Genomic DNA, 19,824 nt, shown 5'->3' with positions numbered 1-19,824 from the left:
GAGCTCAACAAAGGTGTGAGGCACCTTGGAGCAGTAAAGCACCAGACAGGGCCTAGAGAAAAGAGAGCCCTTGCTTTCCTGCAGTCACGATTTGTTTTGGGGGGAAGCTCAATCACTTTTCAATGACAGTACAGGCATTTCCTATTTAACTAACATGGGGGATGAGATTCAGAAATAGAAAGCACCAACTCTGCTTTTAGAGTAATTTTACCTAAAATTAACTTACACTCAGGAGTTTGTTGACAGCTGCCTGGATCTTGGCAATCTAAAAGCAGAAGGGGCCTAGACTCAGCAGGAGGTCACATTCACCTAGGGTTTACCTTCTTCCAGGTTAAGACACAATGGGTGCTTTAATCACTAAAATAACTCCACATTTATTTATGCTTTGGGGGAAAAAAGCACACAATTTGCTGGGAATCACAAGAACTGCAGAAGGAAAAATGGATTTCATGATAGAAGAGAGGAAGAGGAACAAGCCCAAGACCTGTTGGTGCTCACTCTTCTATTCTGGCTGAGACCATGAAACAGGAGCTGAGCAGTGGACCTTACTAGAAGCATGTCTGCATGACCCACTGGTGACCAGCACCCTTCTAAACCTGGAACAGAGGCCCTTAGTAGAATCTTAGTTAGGGCCCTGGGGGGAGAAAAACACTGGGAGCTTTCAGCAGCTGTTCACTCTCTTCTGAGGCCAGACAGCATTCACTGGGCAGTGCAGGGTTCCTGGGCGCTTTCCAAACCCCCCCTGCCGCGTGTAACTGATAACTGAGCTGCCCGGGGGGCATGATGTGGCCTGCCCTAAGCCAAGAAGCCAATAAGGGGGCAGCAGGCCTGAACACGTGTCATACTCTAGTCACCCTGCAGGACATGGTAAAATTCATTACCCTCCATGGTCTTACGGTCCTGCCAGAACTTCCTTGCTTCTAATCCATTGTTTTTTTTCCATTCAGTTCTTCCTGACCAGCAAATACCTTTGTCTAGTTATCTTCACCCTGACAAACTACTTAGCTCTTTGCCATCATAAACCATCCCAATTTCCACAAGCTGAACTCTTCATTTCATTACCACAGGAAGTAGTAGTCGAGAGGTGTGACCCCACCAAAACCAAGAAGATCACCTTTCGGGTGATTGCATAGTGTCCTTTGAGCTCATGCAGGGCCCATTTGATGTCCTGACTGCTGAGCATTTTGAAGTCGGCCATCAGGAGGTCCGCAGCTTGGATGAAGCAGCGCTGGTCAAGAGGAGCCAACTTAGAATAGTCAAAGAAGTCTACCTTAGGCAACTGAAACGAGAGAGGGGCACAGCATGAGGCCTGACTGCGCAGTGTCTGGGGGAAGTCATTTGATAAATTGCTTATTCCAGAATAAAACAATCTCACTCGTAATTACTCTATAAGGAGGTCACCAGCCCTGAACAGAGATGAAGAACTAGTGATTCAGAGAGGTTAAACAGCTGACTAGAGTCAGGATATTAGTTTTACTAGTTAGAACTAGTAGACAAGTATAGCTGTGGACTTGAACCCAGTCTCTCAGCCACCTTCTTTCCACACAATGCTTAGAAAAGTTTTTTCTGGCTACAGAATATGTAAAGGAGAAAGTCAAAAGAATCTGTGGGCAGCAGGAGGATCGAGCAATAGAGCCCAATGAAGCAGCTCTGAACTAGACTTTCCTTCACTTACACTAAGTGTTAGTTTGGAGCACAAAAGAAGACAATAATCGAGATTTAAAAAATCAAAATGTTTACATCTTGATCCAGAATTTGGTTACGCAGGTATATACATTGTATACAAAACTTACATTAAAACTTTGAAAAGATATCGAGCTCTAGGCAATGATCAGATGCTGATGTTTGGGGCAGTGTACTGATGGTTTTGTGATTTATGCTGAAATGCATAATAATGAAATAAAAAAGGAGAGAGAGGTGCTGATGGACGGAGGGAAAGATATGTGACAAAGTGGATATAGTAAAATGTTAACTTTTAATAGTACTGCTCCTGGGTATAGAAGTGATCAATGTAAAAATCTTTTGACTTTACTGTACATTGAAACATTTTCGTAATAAAATGTTAAAAAAAAACCAAAACAACTGAAATGATACAAATAACCCTGGCCAATTCTTGTTTTATTTTAGAAACTTGCTTTATAGGATTAAAGAAATGGAGGGTTTGTTTAGTGTTTTATGGGAAAGGGAAGAGAGAGTTACAATGAAAGCAGTTACATACAGAATTTAAAGTGGCCCAGGCTGGGAAATCCCACTGAAGTATATTCTGAAATCCTATTTTTCCAGCTAGTCTTTTAAAATGTGTCCTGACAAAGCACTTTCTTCCCATAAAGATGATGAGAAAAGCAGAGCATTTCCAGGTACAGACAGCAACAAAGAGCACGACACTTGCCTTTGTCTCATCTTGGCTGGCAAGCAGGCTGCTACTGGGGTTGATAACCACTCGGTCTTCTCTCTTTGGATAATCTGGATTTTCCAGAAGAAAATTACAAAGTCTGCAAAAATAAATGATAATACTTTCATACTGCTTCCAAATCGCACATCAGCCCATTGATTCAAACACAGTGCTTGAAAAATAAAGTCCCTAGTTACACATTACAATTAGCCTATCAAGGAATTAAAATGTTTGCAGATCAGAAAAATGAAACAAATAGACAAATAAAAGACAATTACGTTGCATTTCTTTTTGCTTGCTAGTTTAAAAAGCAATAAACATACTGATGAATGCAAACCCCCGAAGTTTTTCTATTAGTTGGGTGTCAGTGTAATGAAGTCACTGAAATTCTTATTGGTTGAACTATACAGAACGGAGAAATTTAGATCAAAGTTATGAGTATTTGTTTGGCAGAAGACTATATAACAAATAAGGGATGGGAAAAAGTATGTACTCACATTCACAATTAAAATCATTTTCTAAGAGAATTAATAAATGGAATGTAAAAGACCTGTTATTTCATTAATACTTTGTAACTCAATGGTTACATAAACCCCTGAGTGATGAGTGACAGTTTATTAGCCCACTGCAAGCCTGAAAGAACAGACTATGTTTGCTCCTCATACCAAATCCATAGCCTGTTTCTTTATCACTACTATGTAATACTGGAAAGGTGAGGATAGAGAGAGTTAAGACAATACACACAGCTGTATCACCCCCAGATTTAACAAATGTTAACGAGCAAGGCTCTTCCGCCTGAAACCACCAAAACAGGCAGCAAACTGCTCTCGGATGACCCACAGTGCACGGTCAGCCTGGGCGGTGTGCAGCCCGTCACTTCAGTACCAAGAAAGCTCCTCCACTCACAGGGTCACTGGTGCTTCCCGTCCCCATGCCTCCTTCCTGCAGATCTGCAGGGTGATTCCACCCCCTCGTAGTTGCCCTACCCATGCCTCTCACTTGGCTCCCTGCCTCTCAGGTCCCTTCTGTCCAGTGTCAATGGTGGAGCCTCCAATAGTAAGACAGGTCCAACAGAAGCAATCGGAGAAAAAGTGCTCACCTCCTGCTCCTCCTCACCCATGTTTGGGAGCCAAAAAATGGGGAGGAACACTTCCTCTGCAACCCCCTGAGGAACCTCAGCACTGGCCCGATGCAAAGCCCCCTCCTCATCCTGCTCCAGGACCAGTCAGCACAACTCAACACCTTTTTCTTCACCATCACTTCCAGGAGCCCCAAGTGCTTCCTTGCTCTAAGCTCTCCTCTCCTTTATCACCATGCGCCGTCTATGGAACGCAACGCCAGGGGCCCGGAGAGGGGGAAATACCCCTCTGCCCATATTATAGTTGTAACAAGGGGAGACAAGCATTCTGAGCACATCACTCTTTAAAACCACTGTCACCGGTGGTAATTCCTGTTCCAATACAAAATCACGAGCACTGCAGTTGTACAGATCTTTGAAGGCTGACCTGAGAATCAGCCACCACTAAGAATCCAGTATCAGTGGGAAAGGCCTAGTGTTCCAAACAATCACACACACACACACACACACACACACACACACACACACCCCACCTCCCCGGCGGATGTACTACAAACCAGATATGGAATAGCCCCTCCATTTCAAACTTGTCTGTTTGTAATGTTCTAGAAGGTGTGACTACCAAAGCTAACATCTGCCAGATACCAGAAATTTGGGAAAAGATAAAACGGTCAAATGATAAAGAATCTTTGCTAAAATGGCACCCATTAGTGAAGCCAGTGGTTCCTAAGGGGGGTGCACACAGAAGATGACCTGCTAGGGTGTTGGAGGAAAACATGAAAACTCCTATTTCTATTTTTAAAAATCTTTCTTCAAAATTTTCTATTTTCATGTATTTTCTGAAGTACATAATACAGAAGTACAGTATATGATACAGAGGTAGACTAGTAGGTATAATTTCTGGGGGGAAAAACCTCGTATTTTAGGGGTTCTCTTAACAATTCATTTTATATTTTCAACACTATGAAGAACTTCACATATGGAAATGCTGCAAGATGTGGCATTCCACATGGCAGAAATCACAGGCTCTCACTTTGAACTGTCAAAATTCATTTCTATTTATTATCTTCTCTATCTAACCTTACCAACAGAAATTTCCCGGAGGTTAAATGACATTCAGTGGCACAGATAATTAAAGACAAAGTTTCCCTTCTACAGAAATATGCTACAACCCAATACATTAATATTTACAGCCTGGGGCAAAGGGAGTGGGAGGCTTGTCAGAACTCAGATCTGTCCACTTATTCCTATTATTTCATGCCTGATCTGACCTGACAAGCTAAAGGGTCTCAAGAAAGCATTCCTGCTAAGTAAGCCAGGCTAGCATTCCAAGCTTTTATCCTTAGACAGTTACTGCTGTCTGGATCCAATTTAAGTGAGTGAAAAGACTTAGTTAACCAACCAAAGAGTAGATCACCGTCACAGGAGGTTCTCTGGTGAACAGGCCCCCTGTGCTCATCTGACCAGCTGGTTACATCTGACAGTGATGTAAACACTGCACATAAAGTGACTGAGTCAGCCACACAAAATCCCAGCCTACACAACTCTGCTTTGAGCCTCCTTTGGGCTCTACATCAACATAACACTGAGCTTAACTATAGGAATTAACAACTTAGTCCCAGGAGCCCAGGGATGAAAGGAAAGTAGTGCCAGGAAAATCAGACTGTAGGTTTGAAAAGATTCAATACAATTACTGCACATTCCCTTTCTTTTGGATTTCAAAAGAATTTTTATGTCTTTAAGAACGAGTATTTGCTTCTGAATGATGCAAAAACAGGCAGAGTCAGTAAGTCTCTAGGAAACAAGACATGTATGAGACTCAAGACGACCCCAATCCTCATCCTGGACTGAATTATTATTATATTGGTGGTCCAAAAAGTTCCGGACAATAATCTAAAGTAGTATTAGACTGATATTGCCCATAGGCACGTGACAAAAGTCAAAGCAAATCCTCTCTGAAGGAACCATTTCTATCAAGACCTCAAGAAATGAGCTCAGTCAAAATTTACAAAATACACAAGGAAACAGGACATCACGAAAACCAGCAGAAGAAGAGAATGGGATTCACAAGAACTTCACATGTCAGAAGGGTCACATGCAGAACACAAAAAAGTTATCTTTATTGTTTATAGTGTTTAAAAAACTAAAAGGATTAAAAATACAGGCAAAAAATAAAACACTAGAAAAATGACCAGGACAATTAAAAAATAAAATTGCTAGAAATACAAAAACAGAGAAACTGAAATAAAAAACATAGAGGATGGGTTTGACAGCAGATTATACCCCACTGAAAAGACAGTAAGCTGGAACATAGCTCTTAAGAAATCATCTAGAATGTATCTCAGAGAGATGGGGCTTAGAGCCATGGAGGATGGGGAGAACAGAAGTGTTAAAAGGTGAGAAACAGAATGTGACAAATGTGACAAAGGAATTACCTGATGAGATAATGGATAAAGAATTTCCAGAACTGATCAACATCATCAATCTATGGTCTACTATAGTCTATATTCTAACTGTATTGCCTTAGTGAGATATACATTAAGTGCAAAAATAACTATAAACATTATTCACTTTACTCAGTAATTATTAGTAACACTGGCACTATAATTAAAAAATATTTTATGTATATTGTAGGATAAAGAAAATAAATATATTAATGTTATTAGAAATTAAGTTTTTAGTGAAAGAAAACACACACAAATGTGAAATTTAGAAAGACGGAGGAAAAAAACTTAATGTTAAATTTGCTAGGAAATCATAAAGTCGTGACTAAAAAAACACATTTCTTTGGTCTGCCCCTTAAAAGGGCCTAGAGGGGTGACATGCTAGTGGCGATGATGAGGACGTCAAGCCCCGAGAATATCAATTCTCATTCTAAGAAATGTGGGTTTCTCGGCAAAATGACAGATTCCAGGTCTAAGGCAGAGAAGTTCAAGGTAAGCCTAGGGCAAGTTGGTATATTACAAAGCAAGAACCTGCCCAAAGACTAAAAACACAGGTGCATCTTAAAGCACTCCAAGTAGTTAAATATAGGATAACTGAGTATCAAAAAGAAAAACAATGGTAACTGACTGTAAAATACCACTTACACAAAACCTTTATGTCCATGGTGAGTTTAAAAAAGAAAAAAAGATGAAGTAAAAAGGCAAACTCTTCCTTAGGGCAGAATGCCAGATAATAATCTAGGTGGTGGGTATGTGGGTGTTCATTGTACAGCCTTTCAACTTTTTACGTTCATAAGTACTGGAGGGGAAAACAATCAGTGACATTTTAAAAAAGTTTGTTCTAGACTAAGACACTAAAGATAAATACATTATGAAACCGTGATTGAATCCTGGTTTAAAAACTGGTAACAGAGGCTGCCTCTGGACAGAGCGGGTAGACAGGGCTGCTGCTGGCACCAACAGTGAGCATGTTTGTGAATTAGAAAAAAGTACCTCCTCTGGGCTGCTGGCCCGGAAAAGGCGGCCCCTCCCTCTTGGTCAGGGCAGGGAACCGCTCCCACGCACACTCTAGGCTAAGCACTGCAGTGCAGGCTATAATCTTGGAGGACAGAGGTTTAGGATACTACTATCTCTTGTGTTTAATTAAAATAATCTGTATTAATTGGTTGAAAGCTGATTGATTAATTTCAACACTACTGTTATTTACAAATTGACACCTGTTTCACCCCTGCAGACTAAAAGGAGGGGAAAGAGTGTAAGAAGACATATTTTTCATTTCGTATTCTTTAGGACACTTTCATTTTTTAAAATATGTACTTATCATTTTTATAATGAAAACTAAGAACACTTCCATACATTTCTCCAGGCAAACAGGCAGACTGGTTGCAAGACACTCTCTGTTACAAATAGAGGAGAAAATGTCTTTTAACATCCTGACTGAAATATATCAATGCTCAGAATTAACTAAACATGCAGTATTCTGTAAGATCCAGGAAAAAAGTCAGTGTAGGACTAACAACAGGATCTTCTAACAGGATGATTAAAAGAAGACTTAATGCTAAGTGAATAAGCCAGTCACAAAAGGACAAATACTATGTGATTCCACTTATATAAGGTTGTCAGAGTAATCAAATTCATAGAGACAGGAAGTAGAATGGTAGGTGTCAGGGACTGGGGGAAGGAGGGAGGGAATAGGGATTTAGTGTTTAATGGGGACAGAGTTTTAGTGTGGGAAGGTGAAAAAGTTCTGGAGATGGATGGTGGTGGTGGCTGTGCAAAAATGTTAATATACTTAACGCAACTGTACACTTAAAAATGGTTAAAATGGCAAATTTTTATGTTACGTATATTTTACCACAATAAAAAAAGAAAAAAGGCATGGCGGTATACTTACACATTCAAATCATAGTAATTCTTCAAATGAATTATTTCCTCAATATATCCATGTGCTACATCTGGAAACCTTGCTTCCTGCAAAGGAATAAAAACATTATTTATATTTCATCCACTAGAATGGTTTCAAATTGCAATAAAAACCAGATGGCAAAAAGTATATAAAATGACTACAAACTAGAAAAGGGCTACAAAAAAGCAGGTTTGTGTCTGGCTTAAAATTCTACACGAGGTGCCCAGATTTATCTGTCTACATAATAAAGTATGGACTCTAGAAAGGTCCCTAGAGATCACCTGGTCCTCTGCCCTCATTTTGCACGTCCATTCTTCATTCTTTCAATAAATAATGAACATCTCTGCCTAGGCAAAGGGAGTCCGAAGACGAATACAGGATTAATACAGCATTATCTAGTTCTCACCCTCAAGAAGTACATGACTTAGTGGGCCAGATGGAAACACCTGGGAAAAGAAGGGTTCGGAGACTATTCAAAGGTAAATGACAGCCCAGCCAGGACAGAACTCCCTGCACTACTTCCAAGATCAGGGCTATCCAACAGAACTTCATGCAGTGATGGAAATCTGCTATTCTGTGCTTTCCAATATGGCAGCTGTTCAGCCCCATGTGGCTTTGAGCACTCCAAATGTGACTGGTGTCATTGGAAGCAGAACCAAAAATTTTGTTAACTGTAAGACATTTACACTTAAAAGGCCACGTGAGGCTACCACACTGGACAGTGCAGCTCTAGGTAACCTCATAACCCTGCTTTAAGGATTTGATTTTGGAATTAATTCAGTGTCTTTTTAAAAACTGGGAGGATCGCTCTTATGATAGCACCTGGGCAGGGCACTCATGATCTGCAGCTAGAATCCCAGAGGGCTGGCTTGCAGGGGGGCGGGGGTGGAGGTGTTAAGGACAGATTAAGGAATCCTGATTCAATTTTCATGTTTTCAGAGTTTCTCTTCTAGTCTATATATCTAGCTAAAAACCCCTTTGGAAAATGAAGTCCACATGCACAATGATTTTGCAATAAAAGAAAACTCAGTATATTTAATGTCTATAATCATTTACTTAATAAGATAAAACTTACTGTTTCTTTCACTAATAGTGCAACGACTTCTTGATCTACCTCAGGAGCTTCTTGGCCCCAAAGGTTTTCCAAGTTGGGCTCCTGAGATCCTTGCAGTGGAAAGGCTGGACCTGGCTCGTCCTCATCTATTGCTAATTGTTGGTCTTCAAGCTCTCCTAGAGGATGGGCAGGCTGAGGAGAAGAGGGGCCTGGAATCCCATCCTGCTGGGCTTCTGGTCTTGGAAAAGCCGGCCTTGGGAAAGCCAGCCCTGGGGGTTCACGCTGATACAACAAGGGGCCCAGTTCTCCTTCAGGCTGCCGCTCCTGAGGAACAACCTGGTTTGTTATCTCACGGGGCTGCTGGTTTAGAGACTGGAAATAAGGATGGTCTAACCAGTAGTCGTCTTCGATGGTCTGGTCATCTAGGACAGCAGTCGGATCTCCAAGGTTTGATAACAGCTCTGTCTCTGAGTCTTCAGATGACTGGTTCTGGGTGTCCAAAGGATCGCTTTCTGGATAAAGCAGGCCATTTTCTTCCCAGATAAAGATTTTCGGCCCTGATCTGGGGTTGACAATATCATTTGTTGCTGCATTATGACTTGGGCCAGGCTTGGGTTCTCTCTCTGTTTGGCCATTTGGCTTAATGAATTCAGAGACTCCAGGAGGCCCAAGATGCAGAAATTCACCGTAGTCATCCTCAGAATCATCCTGTGCCCCAGAATCAAACAATGAACTGTTACACACTGAAAAATAGCTGCTTTTATTTGAGTCAAAGGCTGAGCTAGACTTTTTAGGCCTTTCTTCTCCCAAACTTTTGAGATCTTGCCACTGAGCAGCTGGTTTGATGAGATTGGGTCGTGAGGTTTGAGGTTTACTTGTCTAAGAAAAAATGAAATTTTAATAATAATTCAATTTCTTTCCTATGTCTATGTCTCCTTATGTACTTATACTGAGTTTCTGAGATACCACAGGAAAAAACAAAAACACCTCCATCCACAAAACCTATTCTTCACACTTACTGTAATACTGAAATTTGATACTATACTAACTGTAAGAATCAAAGTAGCCTTTCATAGATTGAAGCCTGAATTATAATTTGAATTATAATTTCACCTGAGACCACTAAAACAAAAACAACTGTATAGTTGAGGAAATGACAAAAAAAAAAAAAAAAAAAGGGAACATAGTCAAGGAATGAGAAATATTCAATGAACATATGAAAAGAATCTACATCTCATTAGCAATCAGCAAAATGCAAATTAAAATAAGATTCCCCCTCCCCTTGTAAGACTAACAAACTTTTCAGTACACTAATAATATCAAGCATTGCTAAGAATGTGGGAAAACTACTGGTGAAATTAGAAGAGCAATTTGGCATTCTTTATTAAAATTTTTAAAAGTATATCCTTATGCTCTATCAGTATCACTTTTCCGATCTATCCTACAAACCCTTATGCATCTAAATGGGGCGTATACAAGGACAGTCACTGCAACAATGCTTGTAACATAAAAAGAAAAAAACTGGAGATGGAGACATTCTAACGAAGTGAGCTAACCCGCCACCCCAGAGATGGAGACATTCTAAAGTTTACCCCTAACAGAATAGTTAAGTAAACTATCATTTATCTGCTCTACAAAAATACTCTCCAACTCCCCCCCACCCGCCCACCCCACTCCACACACACACAAAAGGGTAGCTCTACTATGTGTTCTGAAATGGAAACCTCACCAAGAAATGTCATTAAGAAAACTTGCAAAACAACACACAGAATGATTCTTTATTAAAAAAAAGTCAAAACAGACATAAGCATAACCATCTCTAAAAGCATTTCCATGTAAAAACCCACACACTCCAAGACAAAGATCTGGATACAGACCACACTGACAACAACGGTTCTTCTGGGAAATCCCCAGGCAGGAAGGGGCTGGTGAAGACAGACTTCAGTTTTATCTGTATTGTTTCTATTTCTATAAAGAATGTAATTAGGTGTTGCTTGTAAATTTAAAAAATGGAAATGGATGTCCAATTATAAGATAGTGGAATTAAGGCGTCTCTCTCTGGCCCTTCTCTGAAATCACCCCAATCCATGGAAGAGAATGAGATACAAAACTGATAATCTTTGATGAAACCAGCAGACATTTGTAATCCCAAATCACAATATATATGAGAAACTGATAGACGAAGTGAGGGAAGAACCACCACAGACTTCACGCAAGGCAGAGAAAGATTCAGACAGGCAAAAAATTTTCAAAGGCAAGTTTTCCAAAATAGGTGGTATGCCCTGGGGGCCAAAACCAACAATCCTTTGTTTGGAACAATGGGAACCTCCACCCCATTTGGCAGCAAGGAGTTTTATGAGGAGGTTAGACTGAATGAGGACACCTATCACTGTCAGAGGAAGGATGGAGAGAACTTTAAACTGAGATGCTCTGGAAGCAGCAACCTCTGCCAGGTGGCAAGAAGTAAAGGCTAAACAAATGTAAGCTCACATGTACAAACAGCCCACCCCCCCACGTCCTCTATCACCTTTAAGGAGAATTCCTGTGAGCCAAGAACAGTGCCTGAGCCCTTCCCCAACATAAGTGCCTACAAAGAACTGGTTCAAGAAAACTTCAATTGCATTCAAAGTTGAGTAATAATAAAAAACAACCAGCACAGAAACTACATAAAGATACCTAACTATTAAAAAAAGAAATGGTAGATGAGTAACATGTACTAGAAAATCAGTACTACACAGATAAAATGACAAAACATAGAAACAAGGACACAAAGAAGTAATGAAATAATTAACTCTTTAATATAAATGTTTTAAGTCACGGTTTTGTAGAAATAAGGTAATCACCAAAAGTTAGGAGAGGAAGTGAAAAAAAGCTGGGGGTCAAAAGATACACTTAAAGCTGATAAATCAAATGACACATAAGGACACCTTTGAAAATATAAAACTACTAGAAGAATTAAAAAAATAAAACTAGATTAAAAACCTTTCAATCAGCAAGAACACATACTCCCAATATTAAAAAAACAAAAATTCAAAGATATAGGTAATATAGTAAAACATTATTTTTAAAAGCAATAAAAATATAAAGAATATTAAATACTATAAGAGAACTAAAAACAGTCACAATAAATACAAATGAGATCAATTCACCTATTAAATTGAAAAGTCTCTTTAAATAGAACCACTAAGTAAAAGCCAACTATATAGTTAAGAGTTATTGAAACACAGTGATTCAGAAAGCACGTAGGTAAAACACAACAGTGAACTTCTGATTCCAGTAATGGCATGTTAGATCATTCAGATCAACCCTTCTACTAAGTAAAAGCAGAAAACCTGGTCAAAATATCAAAGCAAAACCAAAACCAAAACACCCACTTGAAAGCCTCAGATATAGGGGGACAGGATCTAGGAGGAAGAAATCCAGCTAAACGAGTCCCACATTGGGATAGTGTTTCCCTACAGATGCATCTGCCAATTCCAGGCGTGGCTAAGGAATGAGAAGATGCAAAATTTTGATATCCTTACTGAGGAGCTAAGGACACAAAATTCAGAATTCACCATGGTTCGGAAGGGTTCTGGCAAATCTCAAGCTCTAGTGTGAGTCCTTGAAGGGACTGAATAAGGGTAAACTGGAAATACATGTTGGACCTCCCAGGAACCGAATCCTAGTTTGGATAGATGAAATCCCTGCATCTGAGATTGCTAACCCCTAACCTCTAAGAAACAAAAGTAGGCTCTCTCTGAAGAAAGATAAAATCATCTAGTACCACAAATTTTCACATATAATGACTATCATTCAATAAAAAATAACTATGCATACAAGAAGTTGATGCAACATAACAGAAAACCAAACCAAGAGAAGTGACAAGAGAAAACAAACCTACAGAGGTTTCAGACAGTGAAGTTATCAGACTCAGATTCTAAAATAACATGCTTAGCATGTTTAAGGAATAAAAGACTAGACTGAGAATTTCAGCAGAGAACTAGCACTTGTTAGAAACAAAGAAACAATCAAAGGGAAATTCCAGAATGGAAAAACACACTAACTGAGATTAGGAATCAATGGATGGGTATATAGCATTTTAAATAAACAAAACTGAAGAGAAAAATAAGTGAATGGGAATATGGGTTAGAAGAAAATAGACAAAATAAGGCATAGATATAAAATGATTAAAAATTAGATTAACAGAAGACAACACAGTGAAAAGGTTTTACCAACTATGTAACTGGAGTTCTAGAAGAGGAAAGAGGTAAGCAATATTTGAAGAAAAATACAAATATTCAAGGACAGTGACTTGATTTCAGTTTTGAAGATCTAAGAGGCTAAATAAAAAAAAACCCCAAACAATAGAAATGTAGGTATAACACAGGTAGACTGCAGAAATCAAGTAAAAAAAGATAAATTCTTAAAAGCCTCAGTATATATTGTCTTCAAAAGACAAAATAAGATTGATTGACTTTTCAACAGAAAAATGGAAACCAGAAAACACTGGAACAGTCTCTTCCTACTGTTAAAAGAAAATATAACTGCCACAGATTTCATACTCAAGAAAATATTAGATTTATTGTAAAGGAAATCTTAAAAGTTCTTTTGGGCAGAAGAAAAATAATCTTAGCTTTAAGGCCATAGATGCAGAAAGAAATGAAGAGCAACAAAAAAGATAAAGATTTAGAGAAGGCAAAGTGAATATTGACTGTATAAAACAAAAAACATGTTGAGGGTTTTAAAAAATGTATACAGAATTAAAATCTGTATAAAAAACAGTATTTAAATTGGGAGGTAAATATATAAAGTGTTCTAAAGTCTTCGCATTATCCCAGAAGTTTAAAGCACTAATTTATATTAGTGCTAAGGCCTCTACGATGTGAGGAAGCCTGAACCAACCCTTGAAATAGATCACATGTATTAGACATGACACCAAAAACAAATGACGAAGGAAAAAATAGATAAACTGAATTTCATCAATGTTTAAAACTTTTGTACTTCAAAGGACACTATCAAAAAAGTGAAAGACAATTCACAGAATGAGAGAAAATGTTCACAAATCGGATATCTGATAAGGAAGTAGTACCCAGGAAGTATAAAGATTCAATAATAAAAAGACAACATACTTTAAAAATGGGCAGAGGATCTACGTAGTCATTTCTCTAAAGAAGATATACAAATGGCCAATAAACATCAAAAGAGTTGTTCAACATCACTAGCCATAGGGAAATACAAATGAAAACTGTAATGACATACCACTTCACATCCACAAGGATGGCTGTAGTAAAAAAAAAAAAAAAAAAAAATTGTTGGCGAGAATTTGGAGAAATTGGAACCCACGTACACTGCAGGTAGGAATGTAAAATGGTGCAGCTAGATACATACCTACTATGGTCTGTATTCCTAGATACATACCTACTATGGTCTGAATGTCTACATCCTTCCCAGCTCCCCCAACAAATTAATGTTAAAATTCTAAACCCCAAAGGTGATGGTATTTATAAGCGGAACTTTTGGGAGGTGCTTAAGTCATGAGAGTGGAACCCTCATGAATGGGATTAGTGAGTTTAGAGGCTCCAGAGAGATCCCTAGCCCCTTCCACCAATGTGAGGACACAGCGAGAAGGCACCAGCTATGAACCAGGAAGAGGGCCTCCACCAGAACACGACTATGCTGGTGCATTGATCTTGGACTTCCCAGCCTCCAGAGAGTGAACAATACATTTCTGTTGTTTACATGCTACCCAAACTGTGGTATTTTGTTAGAGCAGCCCAAGCGGACGGAGACACAACCCAAGAGAAATGAAAACATATGTCTGCACAAAAACTTCTACACACATGTTCACAGCAGCATTATTCATTATTCATAATACCAAAAAAAAAAAAAAAAAAGAGAGAAGCAACCCAAATGTCCATCAACTGATGAATGGATAAACATGTGGTATATCCATACAATGGAATAAAAGAATGAAGTACTGATTCATACTACACCACAAATGAACCCTGCAAACATCATGCTCAATGAGAGAAATCAGCTGCAAAGGACCACATATTGTATGATTTCATCTATATGAAATGTCCAGGTTAATCTATAGAGACGAAAGATAGATTAATGGTTCTTTGGACTGGGTAGGATGGGGGCTTGGGGGATGACAGCTAAGGGGAACAGGGCTTCTTCTGGGGGTAATAAAAATGATCTGAAACTGACCGTGGTGATGGATGCACAACTCTGTTTAGATACTAAAGGTCACTGAATTGCATGCTTTAAATGGACGAATTGTATGGTATGTAAATTATATTCCAATGAGGCTGTTTTAAAAAAGGAATGAAGTACTGATGATACATGTACCACATGAATGAACCTTGAAAATGCTAAGCCAGTTAGAAAAGATCACATACTGTATGATTCTATTTATATGAAATATGCGTAACAGGCAAATCTAGAGATAGAGAAAGATTAGTGGGGGGGAGATGGGGGAAATGGGGAGTCACTGCTTAATGGGCACAGGGTTTTTTTGGGGGTAGTGAAAATGTTCTAAAATTGTGTTGATGGTTGCAGAACTCTGTGGATACACTAAAAACCATTGAACTATACACTTTAAATGAATAAATTGTATGGTATGTGAATTTCATCTTAATAAAGTTGTTTTAAAAAGGTAAAGAGAGATCCCATGTAGAAGCCTTGAAGAGAGCAATGCCTGCCAGCCTCTAGTCTAACACTGTCCCAGCTCCCACACCTCTGACAATAACAACGTGAGAGGGCCAGACTGGTGGCTCAGGTGGTTGGAGTGCTGTGCCCCTAATGCTGAGGTAGCCGGTTCGATTCCCACATGGACCAATGAGCTGCGCCCTCTATAGCTAAGATTGTGAACAACGGCTCTCCGTGGAGCTGGGCTGCCGTGAGCAGCCAGTGGTCGGCGTGGGCTGCTGTGGGCTACCGTGCGCTGCCAGGAGCGGCCAGTGACCCACAGCCAGTGTGAGCGGCCAGCACCTGTCAAGAGTTGCCGTGAGCCGCTGTGAGCGGCGACTGACGACTGATGACCGACTGCCTCAGCCAGGGGAGCACAAGGCTCATAAGACCCGCATGGGCCAGGGAGCTGTGTCCTACACAACTAGACTGAGAAACAGTGGCTTGAAGGGGGTATGGGGGTGGGGAGGGCAGGGGTGGAAGAAGGGAGGCAAAAAAAAGCCACGTGAGAGATTCCAAGCCAGAATGACCCAGCTGAACACTTCTCCAATTCCTGATCCACAGAAACCACGAGACAGTAAAACGACTGCAGTTGTTTTAATTAAGTTTTGAGGTGATATATTACATAGCGATAACTAGAATAACGTAAAAGAATGAATAAAGAATCAATACCTCAAGAAGTTAGTAAAAGGATCATAAAATAAATGCTAAAGAAGTATGTTAAATACGCTAAAGAGGGAAAGAATAAAGACAAAAGAAAAATGAATAAGAAAACAAAGGAAACATTATGAAATAAATCTCAGAGCTGTTTCTTTTGTAGAGGAAGGAAAAGAAGGGATCAAGAAAAAAAGGGATAAAAACACAAAGTACACAAAATAGAAAAAGAAAACGGAGGCACCATAGATTCAAAGAAAGTAGAAAGAACAGCAAGCTATGTTGTTTAATTCTATTAAATACATTAAAAAGTCTTGAAGAAGTGATTTTTGAGGAAAAAAATGAGTGAATAAAATTGATACTGAAAGCAACAGATGATCTAAACATGTCAATTACCTCAGAGGAAGCTGAGACAGTTTTTAAGAACTGTCCTCCATGAAAAGCAACAGCACAGATGACACCTTCAGAGTAAATTCTATCAAATCTTTAAGAACAGTTAACACCAATGTTACTTAAAGTATATCAGAGCACAGAAAAAGAAAACTCAACTCTTTTCATAAAGTCAGAATCATGTTTATAAAAACAAATCTGTCAAGGATGCCAAAGCACACAGATACACCTATGGGCCAATCTCACTCATGAGATCTATGGAGAAAACCCTAAACAGAATCTTAGCAAATGGCAACTGCCAGCACATTACCATTACATTATAATACCATTACCAAGTGGAGTCTATCCAGAGAAAGAATAATTTACCACATTAACAAATCAAAGAAGAAAAATCATATGATAATCTCCATAGATGCTGAAATTGAATGTGACAGAATTCTATATTCACTAATAAAAATCTGAAATTAAGTAGAAGACTACTTACTTAACATTGTTTTTAAAAATGTTATCTCGAGCAAAAAGTCACCACCACACTTAGTGAAGAAATAATAAAGTATTCTCATTTATGTCAGTGGCTGTTTTTCTTATTCCCATTACTACTATTACTTAAAAATTTTTTTGAGGAGTTATCATTTAGTATAATTAGACAAAAGAAAGAGTAGGCATAAAAACTGGAAAGGAAAAAAGTGTAAGTTATCACCCGCAGATAGATCAGATACCATCCCTTGAGAAATTATCAGGGTCAACTGAAAAAATGACCATAGACAATAAAAATAAGGTGATTGAGTATGAAATATATTATAAAAACCAACAGATTTTTAAATTAACAAAACTTATTCTTAGTTAGAGAAGGTCAATATTATAAAAACTGTTCTACAAGTATAACCATAAAATTTGTCATCTATCTATTTATCTATCAGAATTATTATAGAAAAGCTGATCTCAAAACTTATGTAAAAATCTAAGCAGAAAAATATCCAGGATTCTGAAAAACGTAGAGTAATGAGGGAAGATGAGCACTACCTGATATTAAGATACAATTATAAGGTTGTAGTAATTACAATAATGTGGACTAGTACATGAATAGTCAGACAGAGCAATAGTATAGAGAAGTCAAGTCCAGAAAACAGACCAAAATATATGGCTTCTGAAGCTAAGGGGACATCAGGCAGGGTGTAAAGGGGCTGTTCTCAGAAACAGAACAAGTACAAAGAAGCGTGCTCTGAGTGCAGCACCAGCAGTGCTCTCAGCTGTTCCACAACAAGGCCCCAATACCCAATACTGAGTGGCTGAAGCAATCAGATCACTAACTTGCAAGAACGCCTCATCATGGTAAATTTAAGAAAACTCACTTCCGTCAGGATGACATCATCATCCAGGTCTTCATCATGTGGGTGAGGAGCTGGGGTGACCAGCATAGGAACCCCTTCCTCATCTGAGTCATCAGATATGGTGATGGGTCCATCTCTGAGATTGATCCAGTCTAAAAGCAGGCAGAGAACACTGTTACAAGGAGGTGAGCATAATCACATTCAGTCCTTTAATTTAGCTTTGGCACACAAAGGGTCAAACCTAAAGCCAAGTTCACGGCTACTATTAAATTAACTTATCTTCTCAATTTCCCAATATCCTCACTTGGCCATTCCAGAAGACCAGCATTGTGGAGGTCCATTCTAACGAGATTCTGAGGCAGAGAGGCACTAGACACCAGGCATGGGGTCCAAAGAGGAAAGGGGTACGATTGAAACAGCATAATGAATAAGACCCCGCTTCCTTCTGCTGCTTGATTCCCTGAATGCTGGCAGACTGTCCTAGATTCTATATGCAGGAAATTGCAGTTTCCTCTCTGAATGAATGAGCCCAAGAAAAGGACACTTATAGAAAACCACCTCTGGGACCCAATGAAAAAATCAGTTTGAAATCTATCACCTTACAGTGAAGCCCAATGGTTGACAAGACACTCCCCAACACACCATATATGAACACATTAGCTTCTAAAAATATACTTTAAAAAATTAAAGTATAACAGAGCAAAGTCTATGACTCAAATGTATATATAACTCCATGTATTAATACAAAAGGTCCATACCTATGTGACCACGATCCCTAAATCAGTAAATATAACATTTCTAGCACATTAGTAAGTAGTCTCTTAACTTTGTAGATTAGTTTTGCTTGTTTTTTGAGTATACATTCTCTTGTTTCTGGCTTTCTTGCAAATATGATGTTTGAGGTGTATTTATACTGTTGCATGTCACAGTAGTTCTCTTTGCTGGACATAACACCATTACATGACTCTATCATAAAAGTTTTCTTCTGTTGATGGACATTTGGATTGGTTCTAGTGTTGGCTATATTGGATAACGCTGTCATGAACATTCTTGTACATGTCTCTTGGTACATGTCTCTCATTTCTGTTGGGTACCTTCTAGGAGTGGAAGTGCTGAGTCAGAGAGAAAACATATGTTTAATTTTAGTAGACAGTACCAAACAAGTTGCCAAATTGTTTGTGCCAATTTACACTCCCACCAGCAGTGTATAATAGTACCTGTTACTTTGTCATTCCAGGAACACAGATACGTTTTCATTTATATATTTATCTATAGCTACTTTCATGCTACAATGGCATAGGTGATTAGTTCCAATCTGTATTGGAACTGCAAGGCTAAAATAGTGACAATCTGGCCTTTTCACTTTGCTGAGCCCTGGTTTAGATTATTAAGTTCCCAGCTTTACTTCTTATCCAATAAACGTATTTTAGTTTTGACAGTTTTGGTCTTCTCATGCATATTTGTTTCCTTTAAAACATGACATTAGATGCATCTCATTAAGCTCTAACAGGCTGTATTTTCATTATCATGCAATTCAAAATATTTTCCAATTTTCATTGTGATGATTCTTTGAAACACGGGTTATTCTGAAATGTACTCCACACATATAGGGATTTTCTTAATTGAGTTATGGCTTAATTTCAATGTGGTTATACAATACTGTATGATTTCAATCCTCTGAAACTTGAAACTTGTTTTGTGGTTCAAAAAAGGGTCAATTTTGATAAATACATTAGGTACAATAACTTTGGTAACTACCAAGTTAAAACACACTATTAATAAAATCCTAAAAAAAATCAGTATTTCTTTTATAGTGCTCATAATTTGCACAGTTTTAAGCAAATTTATTTTTCTCAATTTATTTGCTTAATAAAATGTGCTCATTTTTTCCAAAAGCCAAATC

The 19,824-nt window shown here is 38.7% G+C and overlaps 1 protein-coding gene across 3 annotated transcripts in view; it reads right to left on the bottom strand.

Moving 5' to 3' along the window:
• Positions 1–19,824, bottom strand: part of RNF216 (ring finger protein 216) — a 116,242-nt gene that overhangs the window by 87,634 nt on the left and 8,784 nt on the right. For 2 of the 3 annotated variants that reach the window (XM_019753628.2, XM_019753629.2), the window contains exons 3-7: positions 17,943–18,073; positions 8,896–9,753; positions 7,809–7,885; positions 2,390–2,492; positions 1,115–1,279 (exon numbers count right to left, since the gene is read on the bottom strand). In XM_019753628.2, coding sequence (XP_019609187.2) covers positions 1,115–1,279; positions 2,390–2,492; positions 7,809–7,885; positions 8,896–9,753; positions 17,943–18,073 — 1,334 coding nt within the window. The remainder of the gene's footprint in view (positions 1–1,114; positions 1,280–2,389; positions 2,493–7,808; positions 7,886–8,895; positions 9,754–17,942; positions 18,074–19,824) is intronic. The other variant, XM_019753630.2, reaches the window with a different exon arrangement.

Source organism: Rhinolophus sinicus, linkage group LG10 (genome assembly GCF_036562045.2).
Source record: "Rhinolophus sinicus isolate RSC01 linkage group LG10, ASM3656204v1, whole genome shotgun sequence".
NCBI lineage: Eukaryota > Metazoa > Chordata > Mammalia > Chiroptera > Rhinolophidae > Rhinolophus > Rhinolophus sinicus.
Note: the sequence above shows the minus strand (reverse complement) of the source record. Positions and strands in the feature narration are given on the sequence as shown.